General features: G+C 43.4%; 1 protein-coding gene across 2 annotated transcripts; it reads right to left on the bottom strand.

The window, feature by feature from the left end:
* Positions 1 to 50: 50 nt before the first annotated feature.
* Positions 51 to 20,059, bottom strand: FBXL19 (F-box and leucine rich repeat protein 19). 2 transcript variants are annotated; one of them, XM_051998880.1, is made up of 11 exons: positions 19,843 to 20,059; positions 18,226 to 18,426; positions 16,964 to 17,107; positions 16,632 to 16,718; positions 16,250 to 16,462; positions 15,641 to 15,673; positions 14,146 to 14,657; positions 8,436 to 8,599; positions 8,186 to 8,347; positions 2,051 to 2,269; positions 51 to 1,942 (listed from the first exon to the last, which is right to left on the bottom strand). In XM_051998880.1, exons 2-11 carry the CDS (start codon positions 18,400 to 18,402, stop codon positions 1,764 to 1,766), a joined length of 1,890 nt encoding a protein of 629 aa, XP_051854840.1. In that variant the 5' UTR covers positions 18,403 to 18,426; positions 19,843 to 20,059; the 3' UTR covers positions 51 to 1,763. The 2 variants fall into 2 exon arrangements, with proteins under 2 accessions (XP_051854840.1, XP_051854829.1); XM_051998869.1 differs by having other exon boundaries at positions 1,877 to 1,975; positions 19,843 to 19,935.
* Between the last annotated feature and the right edge of the window lie 4,342 nt (positions 20,060 to 24,401).

A 24,401-nucleotide genomic window follows, 5' to 3' on the forward strand; every position in this document is an offset into this window, starting at 1 on the left:
CCTAAACTGCCCCACCTTCCCACTTCAACAAAATAGACACACCATAGGCCTCAGCTGGAAGATTTTATGTTTTATAGCAAACCATATTGTACAATTCCGAGATCCAGGGGGCCTGGGGCCCAGCCCAGCCCAGCCCAGCCCACTCCCCTTGCTCCCATTTTCTCAGTTTCCTTTTCTGTGCCCTCGTCCTTCAAATCCTCTATAGTTCCATCTCCAAACTGCTTCTCCCTACCCAACCCCTCCCTCCCCTCCCGGCCTTTGGTCCACCTCTTCCCTCCCTCCCCCAATCCTTTTTCCCTCCCTGTTACCTGAGGTATGTGGTTCACTCTGCCCTCTCCCCTCCCCCCTGTCTCCCAAGTGGTTTAGTCCATGTGGCCAGAGGATAGCCTCCTCAGCCACTCCTCCCTTTGGGCTTGGGGTATCTTCCCCAGGACAAACCCATAGGGTGGAGCTAGCTGCAGAGCTCCGAGCCACGCCTCTTGGGTGGAGATTCAGGGGGAGTGGCTGTTACTATAGTGACAGGGATGAGTAAAAGAGGAGAAAGGGAGAAAAAAAAAAAAACCCTGGAAGTTCCCATGGCAACCTAGAGGGGCCTTTCCAGCTGGGGCACTAGCTTTGGGAGTGTGTCCATTGGCTGCTACTTCCTTGGCAACCAGGAGTGGCATTTCCCTGGGCAAATGGGATGCAAGTTTCCAACAAAAGGGGTGGGAAAAAACCAGCTTTGGGGAATCCCTTCTCCCCATCACTGGTTGTCTGGCCCTGGGAGAGGGTGGGAGAGGATAGATACAGTAAAAGTAAGACTGGGAATATCCCAGTCCAAATTGCCAACGACCCAATTCAAACTGGTAACTTCCCCCAACCCTTTTCCCCTTCCCCAACTCCCACCTCCCCATCCCCAAAGTCCCCTAAGTTCAAGTAACACTTCAGTACAGATGAATGTTCAAGTATTTTTCTGGGAAGTGGGGTAGTCTGGAGATCCCTCACTCCCCTGGCAGGGCCCCGATTCCCTGTACAGCAGTAAAGGCCCCTGTCCTCTCCCCACCTCCACAGTTAGCTGCCATGTCAGTGACGGTTCAAGAGTTGGAGAGGGGAGAGGAAGGGACAATCTTAGGGTGCTAAGGATGGAAGAGGGGAGCCCTTGGCCTGCCTGATGCTCCCCCATAACTTGCTCCCATCCCCTTCCTTCCCTCTGCAGCCTCACCTCATCCCTCTTTCCCCAACCTCAATTTTAGTTGTTCCCTTTGAGCTGCCCTCAATCTGACACCCGTTTCTCCCACTTTCTGTTTTCCCTTTTTAGCCCTCCCCCACCCTCCCCCAAATATGTGGTCCTCGGTCCCTTTATGCTTCAGTTTGTCTGCTTACTGTCCCTCCCCCCACTGCCTTCCCCATCCCCCTGGATCCCCACTAGCAATGTGCAGATTGCCCCACCACCAGAACCTTCCCCAGCCACATTCCCAATCCCCTCCACCTAAATGCTGCCCCCCTAAACTTCCCCCCTTTCAAGCCCCCCAGTCCCTCCCCCAAGTCAGTACCTCTGCCCCACTTCCCCCAGGACAGTGAAGTAGGCAGGGGCATGGGAGAGGAAGACATTAACCCCCAGGAATATATCAGTGCAGGGGGTTGGGGGTTATTCTTGAGTCTCTGTGGGAGAATCAAGTCAGAAGGTAGAGAGACCCAGCCCCTGGGTGATGGATTGGGGAAATGGGGAAAAGGGCCCCGAGATAAGGGCTTGCAAGTCCTGGGGGAAGTTGGGGGGCACCCCACTAGCTGTCCTTGAGCAGCAGCTTCTCCTCAGGGCATCGGAAGGGACCAGGGGGACCTGCAGCTGCCAGCCTGGCACAGGCTTCAGGTGAGAGTTGGCGACAGGAGCGAAGATCCAGGCGTCGAAGTCTGGGGCATCGTCGGAAGAGCGGGAGGCAGTGATCCGTGAGGCGGTGGCAACCTGAGGGTGGCAGCGGCTGACATGTGGCTCACTCTGGGGAGGGGGCAAAGCTACTAATGAGGGCTGAGGAGCTCCTGATAGCAGGGGAAAGGGATGAGGGTTGCTTACCCGCTAGGTTGAGGTGAACAAGGGTCTCACGGAGCGGGGAGGTGGGAGCTGTGAGGAGGTGGACACTGGGATCCCCAACATGGGCGCAGTGGCTGAGGTCAAGGGCACTGAGCTGGGGAGCATGGCGTAGGAGAAGGCGGAGGGAGGCATCTGTCAGCTCCAGGCCAGCCAGACGCAGCTCAGCCACCCCTTGAAGCCGTCCCCTGCTTTCCGTTTGGCCTAGAGGTACAGGAGAGGGAGTCAGGCCCTACATGGATCCCTATTCTCTTTCCCCAGTTTAGAGCACTAACAATCCTAGCATCTACCCTTCCCACTCAAGGGTAATGTTAAGAACAGGTGCTGAGAGAGGTTGGAAGGGACAGATTAAAGAGATGTGAATTACTGAAACCTTTATTACACTCTTTCCCTATCTCAAATATTCTGTGGCATTCTCTCCAGCTAAGTTCAAGCAGGATTAACAGAAAGAAAAAACATCCATGTCTTGGTCTCAGCTCTATTGTATCATTGTTTTACTTTACCCTTCCTGGGCCTCAGATTCTCATCTGTAAAATAGGTGTACTATTTTTAAAGGGTTGGCTTGGATGTTAGAGATCACCTAATTGGAACTCATTTCAAAAGCAAACAACTTTATTCTGTCTACTCAGAAAGATATTAAGAGGTGCAGATTCTGAGTGAATATGAAAATGTTTTGGAAAATCTGAAAGCTTTCACAGACAGAAGAGATAATAATAATAATTAGCCACTCTTCAAGCTCAAATACTTCAAATCCTGCTTAGCCCAAAGTGGCCTGTTTTCACAACTTTTAGCACCAATTTCTATTTCATTTAGGTGGCCCTGATGAACTGGCTAATCAATTGCAAAATTCCCGAACATTCAACTGCATTGAAAGCTATACAAGGATAAGAACAGTCAGCAGCCTGATCACAACTAGAGTGGTGCAGAGATTTGCTGAATTTTGAAGATAGTGGAGGAGAAAAAAGCCATATGCTGGGGGCCTGAGATTTAAGCTCTAGTCCTAGCTCTGAATAGCCTATGTCTTCAGTTAAATCACTTTATTTCCATGGCCCCCAGTTTTCTTACAAATAACTGGATTACAAAGAGATCATAAAAGAGGGAAAAGGACCCATTTGTGCAAAAATGTTTGTGGAAGCCCTTTTTGTTCCTGCCTAAAGAACTGGAAACTGAGTGGATGCCCATCATTTGGGGAATGGCTGAATACATTATAACATATGAAAATAATGGATTATTATTGTTCTTTAAGAAACAATCAGCAGGACGATTTCAGAAATGCTCAGGAAGACTTACATGAACTACTGCCTGACAGAAGTAGGCAGAACCAAGAGAATATTGTGCACAGTAACAATGAGATTACAATGATAATGAAAAAGTAAAAACGGCTTTTTTCAGCAATTAGGTGATTCAAGGCAATTCCAATAGATTTGGAATGGAATGTGCCATCTACATCCAAAGAACCATGAAGAATGAATATGGATCAAAGCATAGTATTTTCAATTTTTTTTTGTTTTGTTGTCTGCTTGTTGTTTTTTCCTTCCCCTCCTTTCTCATGTCTTCCCCAGCACACACACATTGGCTGTTTTTTTTGTTTGTTTGTTTGTTTGGTGCAAGATGATGAATTACACATGTTTTACTTATATATAGGATTGCTTGCTATCTTGGGGAAAGGGGGAAAATTTTGACTAAGGTTTTGCAAAGGTGAAAACTATCTTTGCATGTATTTGGAAAAATAAAATATTGTTAAAAAAGAAAAAATGATGAGCAGACTAATATGAAATCATGAAGTCATAAGCAGATGATTTCAGAAAAGTTTGTTCAGACTTACATGAACTGATGCTGAATGAAGCAAGCAGAACCAGGAGAACATTGTACAATAAGATTATGTGATGATCAACTGTGATGGACTTAGCTCTTCTCAACAATGAAGTGATTCTAGTCAATTCCAATAGATTTGGGATGGAAATTGCCAACTGCATCCAGACAATTACGAAGACTGTGGATCAAAGCAAAGCTTTTTCCACCTTATTTGTTTGTTTGTTTTTCTTTCTTGTGACTTTTTCTTGTTGGTCTGATTTTTCTTGTACAACATGACAAATATGGAAATACGTTTAAAAGAATTTCACATATTTAACTTGTATCAGATTATTTGGTATCTTGGGGAGGGAAGAGGTAAAGAAAAGAGAAGAACATTTGGAACATTTTTCTTAAAAATCTTAAAGTCTTACAAAAAGAATGTTTGAAAATAATCTTTATATGTATTTGGAAAAACAAAATACTTTTGAAAATTAAAAAAACCCCAAACAACTGGATTAAACCTATATTGGGAGCAAGAGGAAGAACAACTTTAAAAAGAGACAGGATTATTGCTTAGGGTAGATGGGATAACAAATGAAGCAATAATAAGTAGAAGTACTTAATTCCATTATACATCTGGCTTTTTTCTACTAAGGAGAACAATCTTCATACCAAGAAAATAAGACAAAAGTGGTTAACAAGGAAGTAAAATTCAAGATAAGAAGGTAGAAAAAGGGCACCTAGTTACTCTCAATGAGTTAAGAGTCACCATCAGGCCTAAAAGCATGAAATTCCAGGGAAATGAAAGAACAGGATGACATGGCTGCTGAGCTGCTGCTGCTGATCTTCAGAAACTGTGAAAGATGAAAGACATGCTGAAAACTAGAAAGAGGCAAACAATATGCCTGGTTTAAAAAATGAGAAGGCAGATTCTTGAAAAAAATATATATATGACACAGAAAAATGAAGAGCTGTCAGACTAAGCTAATTTTCCTTTTCTTGACATACTCACTAGGATGGTAGACTGAGTACATGTGCATTTTACCTAAGCAACTGACAAAATCTCTCAAGATGCTTGTGAGCAAGTTAGTGATATGTAATTAGATAATGATGCAGCTAGTATTCAGAATTGGGTGAATTATCAATCCGACCCAAATTGTAGCAACTAGAGGAAAATTTGGGAATGCCAAAGAGACTTATTCTGTTCTGCTCAACATTTTTATCAATGCCTTGCATAAAGACATAGGATGGAATACTCTTCAAATATTAATTCTATTAAATAATATAAAATTTTCATCTATAAGAACTTTGCATCATTTCTTGGATTATATCATTCAGATATCCAAGATCTACAGAGAATTAATGTAAACATAAAAGAAAGAAAGCCATTCCCCAAATGACAAGTGGTCAAAGGGTTTGAATAGTTTAGTTCATTTGTAAAAGAGAATTGCAAAGCTATGAACTACCATATGAAAGATTATTCTAAATCGTGATTGATAAGAAAAATGGGAATCAAAACAACTCTGAAATTTTGTGTCACTCTGAACAAACTGGCAAAGGTAGGAATAATCAGGGAAAAAAATAAGGATAGTAGATGTTGGAATGGTTTTTGAAACATAGGTTCACTAGTATGTTGATGGGAGTTTTGAATTGGTCCAGCCCTTCTGGAACAATTAAGAAAGACAAAAATGTCCAAACTCTTTACTCAGAGTCCACTATGAGACACAAATCCCAAGAGGTTAAAGATTAGAACAAAATGGGGCAGCTAAGTAGTGCAGTGGGTAGAGAACCAGCACTGAAGTCAGGAGGACCTGAATTCAAATCTGACCTCATATACTTAACACTGCCTAGCTGTGTGATCCTGGGTAAGTGACCTAACCCTGAGGCAATTGCCTTGGCAAAAGAAAAAAAAAAAATAGAAAAAAGTGCTAAATCCTTGAAATAAAACTAAAACATTTATAATAGTACTTTTTGTAGTAGCAAAAAAATAGAAACAAAGTAGATGTCCATACGTATCTAAACAAATTGTGATACAGGAGTACACCACCTTAAGAAATGACAACTATACAAAAGCATGGGAAACCTTATATGAACTGATACAAAGTGAAGAAATCAGAATCAAGAAAATATATATACAAGGGCTGCAACTGTGTAAATGGAAAGAACAACAATATAATCAAAACTGAGTGTTGTGAAATAATGACCAAGTTTGACTCCACAGAAGAGGTAGGAAATTGTAGCTATAGAATATTATATATGCTGTCAGATTTGGCTGCTGTGTTATTTTTTTTCCCCTCATTTTTTCTCCTTTGTTATAAAAGATGACTTTCTATGAAGGGCAAAGGAGAGGGATATATTAAGACATTTTAACTATTTTAAAGGTTTAGAGGGAAAGAACAGATAATCCTATGAACCTAAAATTAATTTTCATACTTAATTCAAAAAATTCAAAATATTAAGATGGGTGAAGACACAAAGACATCACAAATCTAGTTTGTGTGGAAACTTCCCCCCAAAACTTAAGAGGACTGAATGGACTAAAAGCTCATTGTTGCTATTCAACTCTGTTTCCAAGAGGACCAATAACACCATGGGGTGATGTCCTGACTTGCCCATGAATTGGATTTTAGTGAGGCAGAGTTGCACAAAGTTGTCAGCCTCACACGATGACCCGGATACAGTGGGTGACCGTAGTCTTCAATGTCTGGCCAAGCTCTAAGCGCTTCTTATTCAAGACCACTGAAACAAACTGTTCTCATCTGCCCATTCCCCTGGGGAAGACTTCACATACTTGGAGAAAACACCTTCCCCCCAACTCACCAATAGGATAGAGGCCTCAACTTGGTTTACTGGGATATGGCTACCTTATTATTATCATGTTACATTAGTAGAAACACAACATATACTTTGCATTGGCAAGTTTATATAGTCTGCCCATGATGGTTGGTCAGCATTCATAATACTGTGTTCAGTTGCAAATGCTACATTTTAGCAACAATATTAACAAATTAAAGTGCATCCAAAGAACAAACGATCAGGGTGAGGTAGAGAGGTTCAAAATCATGAAATACAAAGGTAAGTTCAAAGATGTTTTAAATGTAAAAAAGAGTTGCCTAAAAGGGGGCAGTGGGAGTTTTGTTAAAGTTTTTTTAAAGACTATCACATGGAAAATAGATTAGATTTTTTTTTTTTGCTTGTTCTTAATGAATGATACTTGCTGTTGTTATTGTTTGCATTAGGGGGCACAATGGAGTCAGGAAGACCAGAGTTTATCTTATCAAGTTCTAATAGTCAGATACTTCATAGCTATAGGACCCCAGACAAGTCACTTAACCCTGTTTACCTCAGTTTACTCATCTGGAAAGTGAGCTGGAGAAGGAAATGGCAAACTACTCTAATATCTTTACCAAGAAGACCATAAATGGGGTCCCAAACAATGAGACATAACTGAAAAAATAAATAACAAAAAATGGGTGACATATTGTTAAAAAGAAAAATCCCTAAAAACTCAAAGTTGAAATGAGGGAGAAATAATAATTTCCCATTACTGGGAAGTTTTTTTTAAAAAAGGTGACTATTTTTTGAGTCTTACAAAGGGGATTTTCTTTTCATGTATGAGTTCAACTATATGAACTCTGATCCAACTCCCACATTTTTTGATTCTATTAATGATTGTTCTACCTTCTTTACAGAACTATTATAAGGTTCAAATGAGATAACGGATATGAAAGTGCCAGTTATCATACAGAATTAAGGTATCATTGATCAAATGGAACAATTCCCAATTCTCACACACAGACTTTGACCTTCTACTTTTAATTCTTTACTCGGCCATTCATTCTGCCTAGAATTTGAGAGGAATGGAAAAAAACCACTAGATTTGGAGGCAGAACATGAGTGCTTGAAACCAAGTTCTGATAATTTGTGTGACCTTGAGTCTGCATTTAACTTCCCTTGTCCTCAGTTTCCTTATTTAACATAAGAGTGATGGACTATGATTATATAATGCTACCTGTGATTCTTCCCCAAAAATTTCACCATTATTCTCACTCCCTAATATCTACCTGTTAAAAACTGATCTATCCTTCAAATCTTAGCTTAATTCCCACCTATTTCAACTTCATAAGGGAGCACCATCAGAAAAAGAATTGTTCTTTCTTGTCTTTGCACAGACGATGGAGCTCTGCACAGACGATGGAGCTCTGCACCTAGTAGGTTTTCAAATGGTATTTGATGAATAAATGAATGAATAGAATATAGATAAAAATGGGAGAGATTTCACCTGGAAAGAGCCTGAAAGCTAGAGAACCTTGTAAGAGGCAGCACCTGGTTTGGTGTCAGGTGGAGGCAACAGTAGCTCCCTGAGCTGGGAGTCCTTAACATCCTCAATCCAACGGAGGTCCAAAAGCCGCAGTGCAGGCAATGGGGCTGAGCCCAATGCTGAGACCGAGAGCCAAGAGCAGCCCGACAGCACCAGCTCCTGCAAGCCTGTAAGGCAGGATACAGGTTCAGATACTTAGCCCCAGGCTGTGTCTGCTCCATTAGCCTTTCCCTTCCCCCTTCCACCCCTTTATACCTTGAAGCCTGTTCAGGAGCCACATGAGCTGCTTCTTGGAAACTCCTGTCCAGCTGAGATCCAGGGCCCGGGGTTGCCGCCTAACCACACCACTCAGCATTGGTGGGGTTAGTGATTTTCTTCGGCTCAGGTCCATTCGGGGCCACAGACGCTTGTCATAGCACCTGGGAACCACAAGGGGAAGACAGAGACCAAAAGCCACAACAAGACTCAGCTGTGTTCCAAGAGATCCTCTCATTGCCCCTTCCAGGTCCTGTCTTAAATCTGAACTCCTGGCACATATTCTGCCTTCCAGGACTCTTGCCATTGTGCCACTATTCTTTCTTCCCCGAGTCCTCCTTTCTTTCTCCTCCCCATAGAATAATGATTTAATGGATGCTCTTATGAAGAGGGAGAAAAGAGCTATAGGAGAAAGGCTGCCGCCTGCCAGCCCTATCTCCCCACTCCCTGTGCCTGCCTTCTCTGCCTGGCTTTGGAGCAGCAGCAGCCAAACCATGAGTCCAGCTGGACCTAAACATCCACTCTAAGCCACTATCTTGCCAACTTCCATCCTGCCATTCTTCTTTCTACAGTCTTTCAACCCAACAATTTTCACTACTGTCCTAATGACTTTGAAATTTTTATCTTCAGTTCTTACTTGAGATACCCAAATATATGATAGACATCTCTCCCCTAGATGTCCCCGAGGAACCTCAATTTTACAAGCCAAATGTAATATCTTTCCACCAAATTATTTCCCCGACTTTTCCATTTTTGTCAATGGCATCATCATTTCCCCATTTCTCCTGGATCTGACTCTTAGAAGTCATCTTTCAACCTCCCCTCCCCCAACACTCAATTCTTCACCAAATTCTGTCAGTTCTTCCATAATCTCATACACTCATCATATTTTTTCACTTCCTATGCTATCTTCTATCTCAGATCAGGGCCTCATTGCCTCTTTCCGGGACAAATGTAATAGCATCTAGCCTCTCCTAAAGTCAATTCATCCAGATTAATCTAACTAAGGTCTGTCACTTCCTTATTTAAAAATCTCAAATTGCTTTACGTATTGAAAACAAAGTTCATACTCCTTAGACTAGCATTTAATACTCTCTGCAATCTTGCCCTTTTCTAGCTTTATTACTTCTCTCCATTCACTCTTTTATTCCAACATACCTCTCCTCACGAAGTCTTCCCTGTACTCTCAAGCCAACAGAACAGAATCATAGATTATAGAACTAGAAGGGACCTTAAGAGGTCACTGATCATTTAGCCCAACTCCCTTCTTTAACAGAGCAGATAACTGAGGCACAGAGAATAATTTCCTTAAGGTCATACAGCTAGTAAATGTCTATTAAATAGTGAAAAAGAGCCCAGACCTGAGCAATTTCTTACTTAAGGGATATCTCAACTTCTTTGGTATCTTTCGTAGTTATTTGTGTCCATATTCTATTTCCCCAATTAGATTACAAACTCCTAGAGAGAAGGGACCATGTTTTATTCCTTTTTGTATCCTTAATTCATAGCAGAGAGTAGGCAGAGCTGAGGGGCCTTGCACATTTTCCCCTAGACTTGTGCTACTACTGGTGTAGAGGAGGGGTAAGGAACTTTTTTTTTCTACCAAAGGCCCTTTGGATATTTATAACATCATTTGTGGCCACACAAAATTGTCAACTTATAGAACTCAAGCATTGGGAAGTTGTTGTACCTAGCTTTTAGCTCATGATTGCCAGTAGCTGTCTTAGCAAATGATTTTGTGGGCCCACAGAGCAGATGTTTCCCATCCCTGGTGTAGAGTGTTCTCAGTGAAGATTTTCTTCTAATTTCTTCTATCAATAGAGACCAGCACTATTTCTGCAAAGATGGCCTCAGAGAACTCCCTAGATAGAGCTCTGAGACATTGTGCAATATCACACAATTAATACGAAGCAGATCTTCAACACATCTCTAACACTGAGGTCAGCTCTATCTTTTATTTATAGTATTTTACCATAATGTATACTTAATAAGTCCTTTACACTATCCATCTCTAGCACTTGCCTAGGTTTTTTTTCCTATCCCTATCAAACTCCAAATCACTCTTCCTCCTTTCTCAATGAGCTTAGTAGAGATGAAAGTCTCTCTTATTCAGAATTCCTCTTCCTTGTCTTTGGTGACAACAATATTTATGTTGATGACCCTGTGAACATCTTGATCTCCTAGTTTATCAAAATCCTCAATCCCTACAACTCCATTCTCTACATTATCTTGGCTACCAACAGTGGTGGTTAGTTAGACCCACACATCAACCAAAACCATTCTACGTGAAGATCTTGAATTTTAAAATCTCCCTATCATCACAATCCTCAGTTCTTCCACATCTACTGAACCTCTTAAACCTGTTCTTTATCTTGATGGTGATCTCTGATCCTATGCTCTCTCCCCCTTTTCTATGCCTTCATCTCTGTTCTGACCTCATTCAACTTATAATCTTTAGTTAACAAATTAAAAAAGATACTGTCCTTCATCCTTAAATCCCTTTTCTTCTCCCTTTGACGCACACTGTTAATTTTGGTTCCTACTCACTATCTACTTTCTATTCCCAATCTATTCCAATAGGCTGGAGGAAATAATAAAACCATGTTAACTGAGCTCCCTACAAATTCACATTAGCTAACTTCAAATGAGTGCTCATGACAACATGACAATCTTTTTGTTGATCTCTGAATGATTACTGCATGACTCAGAATAGCTATTCCAAACTTTTTTCTCCTCAGGTCTCCAGCTCCATCTTCAATCCTATCTCTAAAAATAGATGATTTTGCTTCAAGCTTCATTGAGAAGACTGAGGCTTTCTCTCATGAATACCCTCATTTTTCCTCCAAACTGCAAAACTCCTTACCTATTCCTTTGCCCCAATCTCAAAGGTCTTTTTCTTTGCCAAAGCTAATCCCTCCTTATGAGAACCCTTGTTTTCATCTTTTCAGAAATTTCCCTCCTCATCAACTATTCTATGAAGTCAAGTCCCCAATGCTTACAAGTATGCTTAGGTCTCCCCTAGCAGTGCTTAGCACAGTGCCTGGCACATAGTAGGTGTATAATAAATGTTTATTGACAATTTTAAAAAACTATTCCTTGACCCTGCCGTGACCTCATTGCTCAACTCTTTAAGAGTAGTGTACATTCCTTGCCTCTAGTTCCTCACCAAGTCCTTGTAACATAGATTCTGATTCCACCACTTGACTGAAACTACTCTTCCCAAAGTTCACCAACAGCTTTTTGATTGTTAAAGCCAGTGGACTTTTCATTCTCCTTGATTTTTTTTACATCAACACTGCTGACCAGTCCTTTCTTGATTTCATAATATAGCTTTTTTCAGGGTTTCATCCTATCTATCTAACTGCTCTTCAGTCTCCTTTCCTTATTTACAACTATCTCCTGTCCCCTAAATATGAGTATTCCCCCACGTCTCTGTCCTAGTTCTTATCTTTTCTCTATATATACCTTATTTCTTGATAATCTTATCTGCTGTCATGGGTTCAATTGTCACTGATGACTCTCAAATCTACATATCAATTTCTAATCTCTCCCCCAAACTCCACTCCTCACATTTCCAATAGCCTACTGGTCATCTGTTCCTGAATGTCCTAAAGCAGTGATATTACACTCAAACAGAAATGGGGGCCACTAAACTCGAAGGGTCCCTCTATGAGCCATATACTGACTTGGAAAACCACATGTTAACATCATCTATTTCATTTTTTTTTTACATTTTTATTTGCTTTGTTAAATATTTTCTAATTATATTTTAATATGGTTTCAGCTGAGCCCAGGAATATTGCAAGTCAAAATGTGGCAGCCTGGACTCATATTTGATATATTTGTTCTATAGACACCTCAAATTTAGCTTATTCGAGAAATTATGTCCCTGACACCCCTAATACCAACTTCTCTTTTTCTGTTGATAGCGTTACCATCTTCGAAGTCACTCAGGTTTGAATTATCTTAGATTTTTTCCTCTGCCTCTTCTCCCACACACATTCAGATGCCAAGTTTTGCTGATTTTACCTCCATTATATACTTCACATCCATCTCCTTATCTCTCCACTCATATATGATCCCAGTTCAAGCTCTTATCACCTTTTGACTGGACTAGTGTAATAGCTCTTAATTTTCTTCTGTTTCCAGGAATATAAATAATTCAATCCATCCTCTACACAGTTGCCAAAACAAATATCCTCAAAACAGAGATCTGATCATGTTATTTTTTGGCTTATTGCCTTTTAGGATAAACTACAGACTCCTTATCTTGGTAATTAGGGTCATATGTAATCTGGCTCTCAACTATCTTTCCAGATTTATTTCAAATTACCCCCTTCATATGTTCTATGACTCAAACTGGAATTGAGTTCCTTGAACTTAACATTTCTCACTTTCATTCAAGCAAGTTTTTCACCCTTAGCTTCAAAATGCAGCTCAACTGTTACCTTTCCTTAGATTTTTAGTTGGGGGAAGGATCATAGAAAACTCATTTTCTCTCCTAGAATGCCATGCTCTTTCTCCTGTGCTCTAATTCACACTCCTTACCCTGAATTATACTAGTTTTCCCACATAAAATATCATCAACTTTGTAAAAATATCATCAATTTTGTCCTGTTTCTTCCAGCAGAATACAAACTCCTTGTGAGCAGGGACTGTCATTTTAAAATCTTCATACCTCTAGCAGTTAATATCTATGTGTTAAATGTTAATAAATTTTGTTGATAAACTTGATCTTTATTACTCCTCATTCAACTCAATGAATTAGTTACAACTTAGCCACATCTGTTAATACTAGAGACTGTCCCTCAGTTGTAAATTTTAAAAGATAAACATAGTTGTCTTTAGGGAGAATTCTGCTTACATATCTCTTGCCCCTTCTCTTTGTCTAACACTGTTAAACCCCTAGTGGAGGCAAGGTGGGAAGCTTCTCCCTACTTCTGACAACAGCCTAGCAGAGGGACTGCCTCCCTCAAATCTCCCCACACCAGCTATTAAGCTGATCTTTCTAAAGCATAGGTCTAACTATATCAGTGGCTCCCTGATACCTGCAGAGTCAAACAAAATCTTCTGTTTTTTAAAAGCCCCTTCTTCTCTTTCCAGTATTTTTATACTTAATACCATTTCCCCCAATACCTCATCTGCTATGTGATCCAGTGTTGCTTGTTGTCTAGGCTCCTTGATCCTTGAACAAAATACTCTATCTGCTGACTGGGCATTTTCATTTGCTTTTCCCCCTTGTTTGGACATCTGTTTTCTCATCTGCTCCTCCTTGTTTCTCTTTCTTCAAGTCTCAGCTCAAGTCCCCGATTCTTACCCTCTCCTCTGTTGATTATCTCCAATTTATTCTGTCTATATATTGTTTATTAACAGAGCTGTATGTTTTATCCCCTATTCAACTGTGAGCTTCTTAAAAGGGTCTATCTTAAGCTGTTCTCTGTACACCCATTGCTTAGCATAGTGTTTAACACAAAGCAGGACCTTAAAAAATGCTCATTGACTTGCCCACAGGTAAAAGTTCAGTTTCCAGCCAACAAACCAAAAAAGCCATTTATATAGCTCTTTTACCCCAGCCAAAGTTATCAAAGTGGGAAATACAGAGGAAGGTGAAATGAATTGGTTCAATGGAGAGGAACTTGTTGCCATGCAACTATAGCTAGGAACTAGGACCCTCCAATCTCTGTAATGTGTTTTCCAAGAAACCACTCACCATCGGCTCCAGGTCCGGCAGACCCTCATGCAGATACACAATTCTCTGGGCCCAAGATGCTGGAAGACTCGAAGCCAGGCAGCCCGTGGTAGAGGGTGGTCAGGCCCCGCTACCAAGGGCAATGTATCAGGCTCTGGGCTCCGTGGTGGTGGCCTCACCACATGTCTCTCAAGCTGCGGGGGGCGGGGTGGAGGTGCAGGACCCAACGGCCAACTAAGTAGAGGGCCCCCACTTCCAGGCCGCCAGGCCCGACGGCCACCCCTGTTCTCCTTCTCCCCAGAGTTGCCCCGTGGGGGCCGCCGCCCATTTCGGGCTTCCCCAGGAGCCTCATCCTCACTGAGGGACGTAGCTGATGAGTCTGAATCTGAATCTGAGTCTGAGGAAGATGAAGAAGTATCTGGCACCCGCTCAAGCAACTGGCACATCCGCTTGAAACGCTCTAGCTTTTCCCGCTGTGGGGAAGGGGCTGGGGCTGCGGGACCCTCAGGAGATGCTGAAGGGGGCTTTGGTTTCTGGAGAGAAAGCAGATGAAAAATTTATTCAATGACTAACCTAAAGAAGTCCCAAGGGACCTGAACTGAAAAAGAACTATGCAGTCTTACATTTCAATGAAAATACAAAAGAGAGCATGAAATAGTACACAGAGAACATTGAAGGAACAAGACCCCCAAGTTCTTGTTCTAAGCTAAGCAACTGTTGCTTAACAACTAAGACTTTAGATGGCCATTTAAGCAAAAGCATACTCATGAGATTAGACTAGATGAGTATTTTAATAATAACTTATATTTATATAGCACTTAATAATAGCTCACATTTATAGAGTGAATAGTAAAGTATTAACTTTACTAAATATCAAAAACTCTGTAAAGTGGATGGCTTGAAGTATTATGGTCCCTGTTTAACAGATTATAAAACTAAGGCTAAGAGAGTTAGAAAATGTTTCCTACCATCATACAATTAGTAAAAAAGATAGATTTACAATTGCTTTCACTTACACTTTCTGACTCTGTGTTAACAATTGTGACTTAGGCAGGTATCGCCATGTTCCGTATAAGAAAACTGAAGTTCAAGGCAGGTTAAATGATGTGCCCATGATTATTCTGTTAGTAAAAGTGGACTCTCAAAGATCCTTTGTTCATTCTGTTTATCTTAGATCATTGCCATGGCTTAAACTACCCTCTGAGCTTTAGAAATCTTAGTCTTAGGATTCTTCAACCTCATTCCATTATATTTTCTTTCTCTTTCCCCTCTTCTCCAACCTCCTAGAACTAGCCGAAAAACAAGCAGCTAAGATTTCTATTTCCATGGTAGGTGAAAGCCATGGTTTCCCTCCCACTCAACCTCTTAGATCTTAAGATCTTGTCCCAAGGTAAAAGGCTATAACATTTTGGCTCTTATCCAGAACACCTAGAGGGCTAAGGTGAGGCAGAAAAGGACACCCAGTTCCAATCTGATGAGGCCTCAAAGGAAAAGGCAGTCATCCATATGCACTCACCTTCTTCAGGTGCTTCTCTCTTCCTCCTTTTATCTGTTCAGGTAGGTGAGATGGTGGATAGTGTAGAAAGTAAAGAAATTCTGTTAGGCCCTTTACCTTCTGTAAAACTGAAGTTTCTGTCCCTACCTTGGACTACAAATCCCAGAAGCCCCCATCCCAGTCAAGACTCTGAGCATGCTCACCTTTCAATCATACTGTCTCCTTTCCACTGAGCATGCTCTTGCTCTTCTTTCTTCCTACTCAAGCCCTCTCCAGCCCCTCCTTTTTTCTCCTCCCTAGGAGCCAACTTGAGCATGCTCTCTCCTCCTCTCCAACTCTGTCTAAATTACTCTCCTACTCCCTGGAGTTCCCCTACCGCCCCCTCCTTTACCTATACCTCTCAGACTCCTACAAACCATACTGAGCATGCTCCACCCTCCCCCATTTCCCCACCCATCCCTTAAACAACATTCCAGCTCTAGAACTACATCTCCCAGAAATCCCACAGGGAGCCCACAAAGTGCTGACTCCCAATCCTTCATCCCTTTTTTGTCATCAAAACTACATCCTCCAGAATCCCTTCTACCTGGCCCTCAGAGGGTATGATCTTCCCCTCCCCCCAGCCTTTACCTTCTTCCTAGGTGTGGGGGGTTCATTCCCCACCTCTCTCTCTTTCCGCTTGTGAGGTCCAGGGCCATCCTCTGAGGGAGTCCCTGGAGGCAAGGGGCCTTTTCGTCGGGGGAGGGGTGGTGGTAGCTCCTCAGTTAGCTTCCAGCCGCTTCCCAGCCCTGGCCCCTCCTCCCCATTGTCAGCTCTTCTTCGTCCAGGCCCCTCCCCAGAATCCTAGGGAAAGAGGAGGTGAAGATCCACTCTCTACCCTCATTTCTTCCAAATCCTTCCCTCCCAGAGTTCCAACCTCTTATCCAGCTGGTATAGAGAAAAAGCCAGGTCATTCTTTATTTCACCCCACCCCACCCCACTCCCACCCCTGGCTCTCAGATCTCCACCCTACCTTGCTGGTCCTGCCTTCCTGGGTGCATCGAGGACACTCCCAACAATTTGGGATCTCAGTGTTGATGACACCCTCGGCCTTTCCCATCTAGTAGAAACAAAAGGGAAGAGGGAGTTGTGTGTATCCTATTCTTACTTTAAGCTAATACCCCTTTGTTACATCTGCCCCAAGTCTCTTTCCCATTTCCTATTTATACTCTCCTTCAGCTCCCAGCCTCTTCTCATATCTTCCTAGTTCCTCCCTTCCAGCATTAAGTATTTTGTAGCTTTTTCTGCTCTGGTCCAAGCAACCTCTTCCTCCCCCCTACCCCCATTCCAGTTCCCAAACTTTACCTTGAGACAGCCTGGGTGGACGATCTCATTACAGATTGTACACTCCATGAGGCTCAGAGCAAATTTCTCCTCTTCTCCCTCCACTGTGTCCTCCTTTCCAGCCTCTCCACACAGCAAACACACAGCTGTGTGGGGTAGCACGGGCTGCAGAAAAAAAAAAAAAGAGGAAACTCAGGGCCATGATCAGACAGCACTCCCTCATTGGGCACAGGAAAAGAAATTATCAGTGGCTAATCAAACAATTATGAACGACTCTGAGGTGTAGAGAAAGACACATCTTTCCAGCACATAGTAATCAATTAGTAAATGTTTGCTGAAGTGAATTGGAGCACAAAATAAATTGTGGTTGGCCCAATGAATGGAAAGTTAGCAGCTGAGGTTAACAGAGGGACCCAAAGGTTTCTGGACAAGACAGTCCCCTGGTTGATACAGAGGGATCTGAGAAGAGCAGAAGGCCATGGGAATATAACAGAGTGGCTTTGGGGAGGAAAGCAGCCATGAGAGTCTGTAGGTGTTGGGCTTTGCCAGACTCACTCAATAAGGGAAAGAGTGGAAGAAAAAAAAAGAAGAGGGACCCTCAAACCATCTCCAGGATAGGTGTGCCAGCAAGGAAATAAAAACAGCTTTTGAGGGGTGGGGAGAGAATGCAACCAAGAGATTCAGCCAGCTTGAAGGTAGAATCTGGAGAAAGGATAGGGAAAAGTGAGATAGGAGGAATTAGGCAATAGGAAACTGAAAGACAGAGATGAACAAAAAAGAGAAGCAACAAGAGTAGAAGACAGTTGTAAAAGTCAAAGAGCCACTGGGAAAACTGTCAGCAAACAAATTTACCACATATAATACCATCCCACCAGTCTTTTTTGAGGGGGAGTGGGAGAGGAAAAAAAGAAGGGAGGGAAAAGATGTTGGATTGGGAGCTCCTAATAGCTGGTTCTGGATCAAGCCATTTTGGGGACAAAGACTATTTCCCACTGTAAGCTCTGAACCACTGTTCAAAGTGGCTAAGTAAATTAGAAATACACAGTCTACCCTGCAGAGCGAAGGCATCAGCAAAAACCTGAAAAGAAAACAGGTTTTCTCTTGGGTCAGTCATGGGAAAGGTATATTCTGCCAACTGACACCAGCTCCTAAATGCAGCTTACTTGAGTGCAGTAAGAACATAACCCTAATGGCAGGACCAGAGGCCTAGAAATGGCCTAGTAGGCTGAGAAGCCCAAGCAAGTCAATTGATGGATTGAGGAATGGAGAAAAGGAAGACTCACAGCAGTACACTGTCGGAGCAGACAGGATTGCTTCATTCGCCCGGGACCCCCGAATTTCTTCATGTCCCGGCAGAAATGGCAGTCCCCGCACTCAGTCCGTACACAGGCCCGGCAGCGCCGGCAGCGGGTTCGGCGTCTGCGCGCTCCGGCCCCCGGCCCCCGGCCGCTGGACGACATTGGGGGCGTCAGCAACGCCGAGGGCTGTATGGGAAGAAAAGTATCAGGAAAAATCAGCCCAGCTCTCTTTTCTTTATTCTCTGCATTGCCTCCATAATAACCTCTACCCGGCTCTCTTCTCTTCTCCAGAAGATATAATGGAATCTGGGAGTCCTACTCAACTTTTCCCCATGGCTGTCTTTCAATCAGATCCTCCCTCTGCCCTCCCTCCCTCCTGGAGGCCAAAGGCCACCCCATTCAGTCCACACCCCATCTCCCTCTACTCCTCAGAATTCTGCAATCGACCCATTGATCCCTCAACCTCCAGACCTCAGATCCACCCCCTCACCTTCCTCAGTGCCTCCCTTAGTATGCCCAGTCTTTTCTGACAATCCCACCTTGAAACAACCCCAGGAAGGCCAAGACATCCCAATGGAGGTTACCTCAGGAAGCTCCTGACTCTTCCCCTCCATCTCCAAATGCAGCTCTCCCCAGGCTCTCCCCAACCTGAAATTCCCAGATATACCTCCAAGGTCCCCTCTGTTCCCAGGCTGTGAATTCCAAACTTCCCCAAACACCCGACGCTACCATATAAACAAACTAGATGTTGCACCAATCTCTTCTCAAACCAACCCTAAGAAGCCTTTAAGATTAAGCTTCCACCTCAATTTCTGATTTCTCCTCAAAAATTTTCAAGTTCTCAAAAAGCTACGTATCCCAAATTCTGTATCCCTTGCCCACATGGCTCCTGACTAGAAAGAGACAATCATGATCCTGTAAACTGTCCTCTGCCCAGATTCCAAGACACTTGGTTACTTCTTAAAACCTATACTTCCTACTTTTGGGTTTTTCAATTTACCTAGGCAGTCACCCAGGTTCTCAAAAATTTCAAAATTCAATCTGATCAACGTTATCCCAGAGTCCCAGACCCCTTAAATTGTTTTCTGCTCCTGTGTAGAAACCCCTTGATTTCCCTTTCCATAGTAAGCAGATTCTCAAAGATTCCCATACGGAAATCTCTTGATTGCTGGGAGTTTTCCACCCCCATTCTCCCAGTCCTGAGATTTCATTCAATGGCATTCCCCAGCTCCCTTCCCAATTCCCCATGGCTTCTAAGTTTCCTTAATTCTCTAGGGATCTCTAGCTCTCTCTAGTCCATAAAAGAAAAGAAAATGAGATTAGGAAAAACTCTAAGGATTTCCAAGGGTGAGTCAAGACCTACAAAAGATATATAAACCCCACAGGATTGTAAAATGACCAGAACTACGGAGTGAAGTAGAAACTGGGATGAAGGAAGCCAGGGGCTCAGGTTCTGGGTATGAGGAAAAGCCCCATGGGAAAGTCAGAGATACCAAAGGTGCCTGAAAAGAGCTGGAGATGAGCTAAAGATGAATCAAAGGAGATGAGAAAGAAATCTAGATTTGTGGGAGCACAGAAGGAAGAAGAGAGGCATCAACCCACCTCACACGTGTCCCAGGAGCCATCTCTCCCTTCTCGGAAGCTCCCGGTGGGTCGTCGGCCATCAGCAGGGGGGACAGGGGGCGGAGGGCGCTGGGTGCTCAGAACTCCGGGGTCCACGGCCCCCTGAGGCTGCACAGCCTCTCCTGGAGGCTGGAGCAGTAGGTAGAGATAGGTGAAAGCACCTATTGGGGTGCTCAGGTGTGGATCCCCTTGGAGGACAGGCCCTTGCACTGGTTTTGGTTCTAGGTTTTCAGGAGAGTCCTTGCTTTGGGGGGGACTCAGTTCTGTAGCCCCACCCCCAAGTCAATAGGCTCAGGTTCTTGGGTTCCTTGGCTATTGGGAGGTCGCCCTTTCCCAGTGTCTCTTAGTTTAGGGATCCAAACTCTCCCCCTTCCCTGCTTCAGTGACTCCTACCCTTTTTCCCTCCGAAGTGGCTCTGGCCTAATAACTCCCACCTTTCCCTCCCTACCACCCTAACCCCACTCCAGCTGCTCCTGAGGTCCAGGCCCACCCCCCCCTCCCCGTTTCCCAGGGTCCAGGCCCTTCCCACCTCTGGTTTCTGGGGAGGGGAGGGGGGGGGTCACCTTAACCTTCCCCCCTCCCCCGAGCTCGTTTCACCCTCCGGTGACCCCCTCCCTGGCAGGATAGGGGGGTGGGGAGGGGGGGGTGAAGGAAGCGACTTTGGCCCCGCCCACCCCGGCCCGTGCGCCCCCCCACCCCCCTCCCCCGCAATCGCCCCTATGAAGAAGTAAATTTAAATAAATTTGAATAAAACCCCCCTCGAGTTGAAGGAAGGGAGGGAAGGAGGGAGGGGAGGGGAGGGGAGGGGGCAGTTGGGGTGTCTCAGCCCCCCCGGCCCCCTGGCCCCGCGCTGCTTCGGCCCCGGGCCCCAGCCGCCTCTCTCATCCCTCCTCAGCTCCTTCCTCCTTCCTCCTCTCCTCCCCCCTCCTTCTCTCCTCCTTCTTCCCTCCCTCCCTCCCTCCCTCCTTCTTCCAGGCCAACCCCTCCCCCTTTCCCTCTACACCTCCACCTTCCTGAATTGAGGCGCGCGGAGCACGACGGATATTGTAGTCTTCTAGCCCTCGGCGCAGTCGTGGAAAACAATGGAATGCCGGGGAGGGCAAAAACTACATAGAAGATGGCGGCCAACGGGCCCGACTGGGAACCTCCCTGCAAACCAAGGATCACGGGAGTTGTATTCCAACAGGCCCTGAGAATTTCATTGGGGAACAGAGAACGGGAACAAGAACAGGGACTACAAACAAGATGGCATCTTCCTCCGCCCTCCTCTTCGGGATCTCAGCCTCTTTCCCTCTACAACCCTCTGCGAGTGTGGGACCCCACGGAAGCCTTAGTCCGTCTACTTCCTTATCTCCAGTTATCCCCGTTAGGAACAATGGAAAGGTAAAGACAGATAAGGACTACGTGCAAGATGGCGGTAGAGCGACTAACTGGCTCGCCTGTCGCGCGAGGTGAGCTAGGAATGGTAGTCCGGCAGCTTGCAACAATACTTTAGGACAACGAACCCGGAAAAGGGATAAGACTACAATCAAGATGGCGACCAAGATTGACATTCTCCTCGCTGCTGCTTTTTAGCTCTGTATCTCACCCACGACCAATATCAAAAGCCATCCGATAGCGTAAGGCACTATGGGAGTTGCAGTTTTCCAGACTCCACCTCTTTTCTCTTTAGCGGAGACAATGGAAAAGGAAATGGGGCGGGGACTATAGGCAAGATGGCGGCAAAAGGAAAAATGAAACGAGTATTTCTGGGCTTTTTGGGAGTTGTAGTCTGCAGCCCATGGCTACTCATTTCAGACTTATTATAAAAGGACTCTAGTGAAGATGGTGACATAAGCAATCTTTACCTGCGCTGTGTATGCTGGGAGGCGTAGTATCTTCCTTAGCCCAAGAAAGAAGGTAGGTTGGACAGTGGAAGATTGCGTCATGGTCGTGACATAAATGGAGAAATCAACCTGGATAAAATAGAAACCCGGTCGCATTCCACAGTTTGCTGGGAAATGTAGTCGGCTTCTATTGGCGTCTTAGCAGAGGATAAAGTCCCAACCAAGTGTGTAGGAAAAAAAGGCCTACACAGGACACCCTGGGATTTGTAGTTCTTGTGATAATGTGCTTTCCTTTAAAGGGGTCTCTTAAAGGCACAGCGTGAGATATTGTCACCATTTAAACAGAGTATAAGCATCCTACTTAATAGTTCTTCCTTCTAGCCCCCATCTTCTGAGACAACCAGAGAAACGAGAAAATCTCCAGATGGTTGCCTCTCTCAATGTCCTGTCAACCCCACTACCCTAGCTCTCCAATGCTGCTGTGCGAGTGGCAGACTCGGCGGGCTGTGTTCCGGGCCAATGAATTTCTGAGCCCAAGTGCTCTCTAAAACAGAAAGTTCTTCATTATAGCAGAGCAAAGTTGTCCACATATGCAACCTGTGGCTGGAAGAGGTTGAGCAAGTACTAGGATCAAACAAATCTAGTGTCGAGGAATGGCAATAATGACCTTTGCATTTGAAAAGCTTGCTTTATACAAGGTTTTTCTCCTATTCAGGATGGGCTTTGCAGGCACAGCTGGAATATGGACAGTGGATCATACCGTGCTGTGTCCCATCTCTCCTGCTGCAACACACACACACACACACACACACACACACACACACACACACACACACACACACTCTCACACTCCCCGTCCCTTCTCCTCCCCCCACCCCCCACCCCCCCACACACACATTCCACCATCAATCTTTAGTGATGTTTTGGCGCCATCTTGAGGTTAATATAAACTTGAACATTTGTTTGGGAGTTTAAAAGGACACTTACGGGAACAGTGTTTATTCCCAGTCTCCGAATGATGCTTTGGGAAGATTGGAGGATGGGACAGGCAATCCTTCTTCTTGAGATGAAGAAGTGAGAGAAAAGCAGACAATACTAACATTAAAAAGATCAGATGCAAAAATTTTTATTACAGTTTTGATTTGAAATACAAATTTTCATTCTATTCCTGTTATGTGTATTTGTTTAACCTTATAGTAAAAAAAAAAAAATGGACTGAATCAATTGACACAGCATGGTCCTTCAAGGTATTGTTAAATTTCTGTCTTTTTTGTGTTAAACACTATCAGTGAAAAGAAAAAAGGAAGTTTATTAAAGCAACCATGGGAAGAGTTCTTTAGGTTGTCACATACATTTGATCATATAATCATGACACGGGTTCACCAGTGTTTGAACTCCAGTTACCAAATCATCAAAGTGTCATACCCAAACATAACTTAATAGATAAGTCTTGAGCAGTTGCCTAAGGGATCTAGCAGTAAAACGACTTATCCAGGATCAACTAGTTAGGAAATGTCAGATAATTAATTCAAATCCAAGATTTAAGCCTAACATTCTTTTCTTATTTGCTGAGGCAATTGGGGTTAAGTGACTTGCCCAAGGTCACACACGCTAGGAAGCGTTAAGTGTTTGGGGTCAGATTTGAGCTCAGGTCCTCCTGACTTCTGGTGCTCTATCCACTGCATCACCTAGCTGCCCCAAGTTTAACATTCTTATCTGCTCTCCCTTGCCACCTATCTGCATTATGTTTTTGTATGTATTTGTGGCTCCTCCTAGAAAAGGGGCTCTTGTTCTGTATTTGCATAGGAGGTTAATTCATTCTAGAAGCAGTTTGATCCTATAGAGAAGATTCAGGTTTTTCTTTCACTTTCTTTCACTCTCTCATTGCTCCCCACTTAAGAGTTCCAGGGGATCTAGCATCTTCCCACAAGTAGATTAAAAGGATCCTTTCTCATAAAGTTATTCAATATACAAATTTTGGGTACAGTACTGCAATTTATTTCTCCTGCCAATAAAGAAAAGCATAAAACAAAAGACCTATGAGCATACATTAACAAATATTTTCAGGGTAAAATGATTCATCATCATCATTTCTGTAAAAAGTAAAGGTATTTTGTAAGACTGCTGGACTTTTGCCTCAGCTTTGCATTGTCTGAGGTCCAAATCTGCTGGCCACTTAGGCATCTCTACCTAGTGTCTTCATGATCTGAACAATCTTGTTGATTCCATTCATGCAGGAATCCCCTGTTGGACAATCATCATTGAATCAGCTATCAACTCAGGTACTCACATACACTCCAACTCATCAAGTAGCAACCAAGATTGGAAACATCTGTATCAGAATTGCTGGTTTATACCCTTTTAAGGAATCAGTGAGGATATAGCAAAAAAGTCAACCAAGTTATTAGGGGTCTTTGTCCTCCTCAATGTTTTTTATACTATACTTGTATACATGTGTTGCATATTTCCTTCACCCCAAGGAAAATATAAGCTTCATTTAATCAAGAATAATTGAATTTGTGCCTTTATATCTTTAACAACTAGCATAGTATCCTGCGAATAATTACTTGATAAATGATTATTTAATTAAATTGAACCTTTGTAAGTTAATCAGTCATAAAGGCTGTTCATTCTTTCCTTCATAATATCTTTCCCATTAATCCACTTTATTCTGATTTCCAATGTCTTTAGTGTCAAGTCCTGGTACTTTTG

This window comes from Antechinus flavipes, chromosome 1 (assembly GCF_016432865.1).
Source record: "Antechinus flavipes isolate AdamAnt ecotype Samford, QLD, Australia chromosome 1, AdamAnt_v2, whole genome shotgun sequence".
Classification (NCBI taxonomy): Eukaryota; Metazoa; Chordata; class Mammalia; order Dasyuromorphia; family Dasyuridae; genus Antechinus; species Antechinus flavipes.